This window comes from Schistocerca serialis, chromosome 5 (assembly GCF_023864345.2).
Source record: "Schistocerca serialis cubense isolate TAMUIC-IGC-003099 chromosome 5, iqSchSeri2.2, whole genome shotgun sequence".
NCBI classification, from domain to species: domain Eukaryota; kingdom Metazoa; phylum Arthropoda; class Insecta; order Orthoptera; family Acrididae; genus Schistocerca; species Schistocerca serialis.
In genome coordinates, this window is record NC_064642.1 from 136,752,918 (window position 1) to 136,758,803 (window position 5,886).

General features: G+C 45.3%; 1 protein-coding gene across 1 annotated transcript; it reads left to right on the forward strand.

The window, feature by feature from the left end:
• Window positions 1-1,280: 1,280 nt before the first annotated feature.
• Window positions 1,281-4,815, forward strand: LOC126481795 (uncharacterized). Its single transcript, XM_050105750.1, has 2 exons — window positions 1,281-2,091; window positions 4,469-4,815. The coding sequence occupies exons 1-2, from the start codon at window positions 1,281-1,283 to the stop codon at window positions 4,813-4,815; spliced, it is 1,158 nt and encodes a 385-aa protein (XP_049961707.1).
• The last annotated feature ends 1,071 nt before the right edge of the window (window positions 4,816-5,886 follow it).

The following is a 5,886-nucleotide window of genomic DNA, read 5'->3' on the forward strand; positions in this document are numbered from 1 at the left end:
TGTATAGTTAAGAGAATATTGTATAGTTCTACATATCCTAAAGAGTATGTAAGTAAATAGAATGTTTGAGATTCATCACTAAATACATTCCTAATTGTAACTGACTGACACCATTAATCAGAACCATTAGTCATCATTTCATAAAAGCGTGGTGAACATTCTGTAACAATAAATAATTAGAGACTGCAGAAATGTTAGCATGAAAAATAAATACTTCCAATTAACAAAATTGGAGATGAAGAATCTGATAACAGAACACTTCATTGCATTGTGAAACAGCTTAGAGGGAATTGGCAAGTAAAGAATTTTCATTTGTTATTTATTTTTATGTACATGTTTGACATTAATAGTCTTTGTAAATACATTTCTAATTAACTCTACATTTTTTACACCATCCAACTATCCAGTTTTGGGAATTTGAGGCCGTATTTGTGAATTTTATGTATGTAATCAGATGAAGGATGAGTTCTGTCATTAAACATTAGTAACAAAATCCACACTGTAATTAATTACATAACTAAAATAATACAAGACACAACTGCACTTAAAGTTCAGATAGATTTTCATATTTAAAACTATAGATGACACTACAAAAATTATGCCATTCTATTTTGTATTTTATACTGTATTTGGCTGTAATATCAGTTTCTTTATGTTTTGTAAATTTTAATTGTAAGATCGAAATTGTACCCAATTGATAATGGGTTATTTTGGAATTCATTATTAAAATTCTGTATAAAGGAATGCAGCAGTGCTGCTTTGTCTGTCTATTGTCTCAGTCTCTGTGTTTTATCTCAGTGTGTATTGATGTGCTTCTGACAGTCAGTCTTTTGGAAACGCAGTTTATATCATGTGGAGAACAAATAAATGAAGATAAAATTGAAAATACACCTGAATCTCTTATTTACATAGTTTTCACATGCAAATACAGATTGAGGCAAACTTCAAAAGAAGGATTCCACAATATAGAGGCAGCAACAAAAACAACAGGTTGTGGCGACTACAGACTCTACGAGTGATAGATCTTTGCCATAGCAGGCTCTCTGACCCATGGGGACCTATTGTGCACCACCATATTGCTTTTCATTTTGTTTTGTGCTGCCGACTGTGTATGACATTGTAAATATTCATGCATAGTGAAGTTGTATACATGTATTTTGGTGTGTTATTTAATGATCGCCACCGGTCCCCGTATCAGGAATAACCACATTCGTGACTCCGATCTGTTTTCGTTCAATTTGTGAGTGCTATTAACAGTGATTTGTATTGTTCTATGAACAATGTTTCAACAACCGTTCAGTCCCTGTGATCTGACTTCACAGCCGCAGTTTTTCAAAGTGAAAAATGAACCCATACTGGAAATCATGCCACAGTTTCAGTGCCAAAGTGAAGTCCGCTGTCAACCAGATTCTAACCTACATGGCCCAGAGAAAACCTCAATGGTTCCCACTTGGCCACCACAGCATGTTCCTGCTCAACTGCTGCACCCACACACGATGCCTGCTCTACAGCTGCAGACTACACAACTCTTCATGGACATCTTACAACCGCTCAGGTATGATGCAGCCATGCCTCCCGCACCGCACCCCATCCCGGCTCCTGTTCACCTTCCGCATGTTTTCCTGACGGTTTCATCCATTCCTGCCACGTCGGTTTCAACTGCACCCGATGCACTCCTGCACCCATTCTTACCAGCTATCCTATCCCTACCGCCCGCCCCCACAGTGGCACCGACCGCCCCACCCGCGCTGGTCCACAACGTTTCATCGACTTCCGCGCCGGGCTCTTTCGATTGGCAAACACCAGTCGCATGCTCACCAGTCCGAACTGCACCTGTTTCCATGGTACTGGAGAGTCTTCTGCACCCAACCGTGCCCCCACCAGCTGGGGCTCCAGCAACTGTACCTGCCTACACTATGCAACTGAACTCACATGTCAAGACTGAACTCTCTTCTTGCACTCCTGCTGCTTGTAAATCATGTAGTTTTGTCCCTATTAACCAGATTAGTACAGCTACTGTGTGCCAGTCTCGTGGTGCCTACAATCCTGATTTGGCACCACTCTACACTGCTACACCGCCTGCACCTCTGAGTAGTGTGTTCGCTGCACCGACGATTCCTCAGTACCTCACGCCTAGAAGATTCCCAAAACTGCCAGCTCTAAAACAGAGAACCCTAAGACATGGTTTGCATTAGTGGATAAAATGTTGGACATTCATGACATCCTAGATGACAGAGCCCGATTCGTGTGCCTTCTTAGTCACCTGCACAATCACACGGAACTTATTAGTGACTTGCTGCTTTCGCCTTCTGTTCAGAATAAGTACGAATTTGCTAAAGCTTGTATCGTTGAACACTTATCCCGTCCTCCTACTGAGTCAAGCCAATGCATTACTCATGAGGAACACATCGATGACCGTACCCTGTCACAGCTGTGGCGCCACTTACGCGCCCTTGTGGACACAGACTTTCTACCAGACGTTACACTGTGGACAATTTGGCTACTAAAACTTCCTTCTGAGCTACAACTGCAGCTATTGTCCCATGTCTCTGAGCCCCTCGAAGCATGCCTGCACATCGCCAACTGTGCCTATAGCATCATTCAACACCAGTACCTCCAGCATTTGAGTCCGGCGTCCGCCACCCCCATGCATTATGCAGTAACAGAAGCCAAGCCTACACGCAGCAAGACACGCGCCTCGCTGTCAGTGCAAGCAATAGCACCGCCACCCCATGGTCACCCGACTGCACCACCTACTTTTATGTTGCCGTTCCAAAGGTCACCGGAGATGGCCAAGCGAGCACCTGTGTATACTCCGGCTGTGCAGCTGGCCACCTCACCGCCCAGCCATGCTCCTGCGCCTGAAGCTGGCTTTCCTTATTGCTGGTTCCATTCTAACTTTGGTGACGCGGCTCACAACTGCAAACCCCTGTGCGCTTTCCCAAACACTAATGGCAGGCACGTCTACATGCCACATCCTGCCGTGCTGCCTCACGGCACCTACCAGCATCTCATCCGATGCCTGCTGCACTGTGATCTGCTTCACAGCTCTTCGTCGAGGACACCAACACTGAACTTCATTTTCTAGTGGACACTGGAGCCAACATTAGTGTTATCTCACCTTCCCTCGCCAGTCCAAATGCTCCGCCTTTGACTGTGAACTCCTCGCCCTGTATGAGATGGTCAAATATTTTAGAGCCAATGTCGAGGGTTGCCCGTTCACGATTTATACAGATCACACACCATTGGCATACGCATTCCGTAACCCCTCACGCAATCTCCCCCCATGACACTTCCGCCATATGGATTTCATATCCCAATATTCCACTGATGCACAATATATCCGAGGCGCTGACAATGTAGTCGCTGAATACCTGTCTTGTGTCAACTTCATCACTACCCCACTTAACCTTACGGACCTGGCCCGCTGGCAAACCAAAGACCTCGATATTCATGCCTTGCAACAAGACTCAACCTCTTCCCTCCAATTGGAGCAACGTGCATTCCCTGGCACCACAGAACCATTCTGGTGCGATGTTTACACTGGTAGCCCCCACCCTCTCGTACCCGCAGCCTCTCCGCCACTATGTTTTTGATGCACTCCACAACCTAGCTCATCCAGGCATCAAAGCCTCCACCAGATTGGTCACGGAAAGGTGCGTCTGGCCTGGTGTTAAACATGATTGTAGGATGTGGGCTCATGCCTGCGTACCATTTCAAAGAGCTAAAGTGGGCCGCCATGCACTTCCTCCGCCAGGCACTTTCGACATACCTAAAGGACGTCTACAACATGCCCATATTGATATTGTAGGTCCCCTCCTTCACTGCAAGGGCTTTCAATATATCCTGTCCGTTATTGATAGGGTCACTAGATGGGTCGAGGCAGTCCCTTTGGAAGATATTTCGGCTGAGTCTGTGGCTTGGGCCTTCATTGCCACTTGCATTTCCTGACTCGGAAGCCCTACCTCACTGACCACCGACCAAGGTAAGCAGTTTGAATCACAGCTGTTCGTCTCCCTCTGTTCGTACTGTGGCGCCATGAAGTTTCACACAACCGCTTATCACCCCCAGGCCAATGGACTTGTGGAGTACTGGCACCACACGCTTAAAGCCGCACTTATGTGCCACGGTGGCCAGTGGTCTGATGCTCTCCCCTGGGTTTGGCTAGGCCTCCACACCGCATACAAAGAGGACTTGCAAGCCTCCCTCACTGAGATGCGTTACAGGGAGCCCCTGGTTTTACCAGCCGAATTTGTCGAGGATACGCCGCTACCATGCTCTTCCGAGCTCCCAGCACATGTCAAGAGCGTCCAAGGGCACATTGCACTCATCAAACCTCCCTTTCCCTCTGCCCACTGTAGGCCTCATGTGTTCATGCATAAGGAACTGGCCACATGTGAATTTATTATGTTACATGACGACACAGTATGGACAACCCTGCAGCCTCCCTACACTGGTCCATTTAAAGTCCTGTCCCAAAGCCCTTCCACATTGTCGATTCTTAACAATGGCAAACCAGTAACTGTTTCAATCCACCGGGTGAAACCTGCATGGACCTTGCAGGAGCACTCTGCAAGTGACCCCGATGTACGCGACACCTGCCCTCCTTCCCAGGAATCCTATCATGATTTGGACGGGCCCACCACCCCACCCCTCTTGCTCCCCCCCTTGCATCATACAACATGGGCTGGACGACCAGTGGTTCCACCCCGTTGGCACAGTGATTATGTCCTAGCTTCAGTCAAGCTTGCTACAGCTACTCCCAAGTGTTGTGTGTGTGATTTCACCATGGACAAGTGCTTTTGTGACCATTAAGTGTCCCACCCCCACCGGGGTGGCACAGGACTTGACTCACCACCATGCTCTCCGCACTACAAGGGGGGGGGGGGGGGGGGGGGGCTCTGTGGCAACTATCGACTCTACGAGTGATATATCTTTGCCATAGCAGGCTCTCTGACCCATGCGGACCTATTGTGTGCCGCCATATTGCTTTTCATTCAGCCAACTGTGTATCACGTTGTAAATATTCACACATAATAAAGTTGTATTCATGTATTTAGGTGTGTTATTTAATGATTGCTGCTGCTCCGCATATCAGGAATAACCACAAGGTTATGCATTATTTTAGTATAACTTCCATTCATCTCCCGTATCAGTTTGACTTTTGGGTATTTATTATTAAAGAGAGGGTGGTATAGTTACAAACATCATTACATATGTTAGCACTATAGTATTCTGAGCAAGGACAGGAAACTGTGCAAAGTAGAAATACCATAACTAAAGACTTTGTAACAACTTTGAGTGAAAAATACAACTGAATATTAACCTTTATACTTCATCAAAAGCAAATAATAAGATTAACTGAAATTAATATTGAAAAACTGCTTCCCATGAGATATCGCATTAAAATACCACTTTCTGTGTGGGCAAGGGGGTTTACATGTTCATTTGACACTAAGGGCTATGCCACAGTACCTTAGCTACTTGCAGGGTTTCCCAACCTGAACAAATCTTAGTCAATGAACCAGATGAAGTGTGTCTCACAATGCCCTATCGTACCACACCCTGTCGTTCATCTGTCCACATTTTTAAGGAGACCCAGTTGCTTACAGGCTTCAAAAACGATTTTTTAAAATCTTGATTGATTATCTAATTATTTGGCTGAAAAATGCCATTTATTTCATTCAAATGTGATGATTATATTTTGAGTTATACATTTTTTGTGATGCTTGGTAACTAAGTTCCATGCCCACTTTTACTCTGCCTTTACACTTATACTTATTTTGGCTGCAAGAGGGAATTGTTGATCGAATGTTTACCAGCCTGTCTGCATTACTAACTATCACCTGTCATCCCTTTTATCTTTGTTATTTACATTTCGATGAT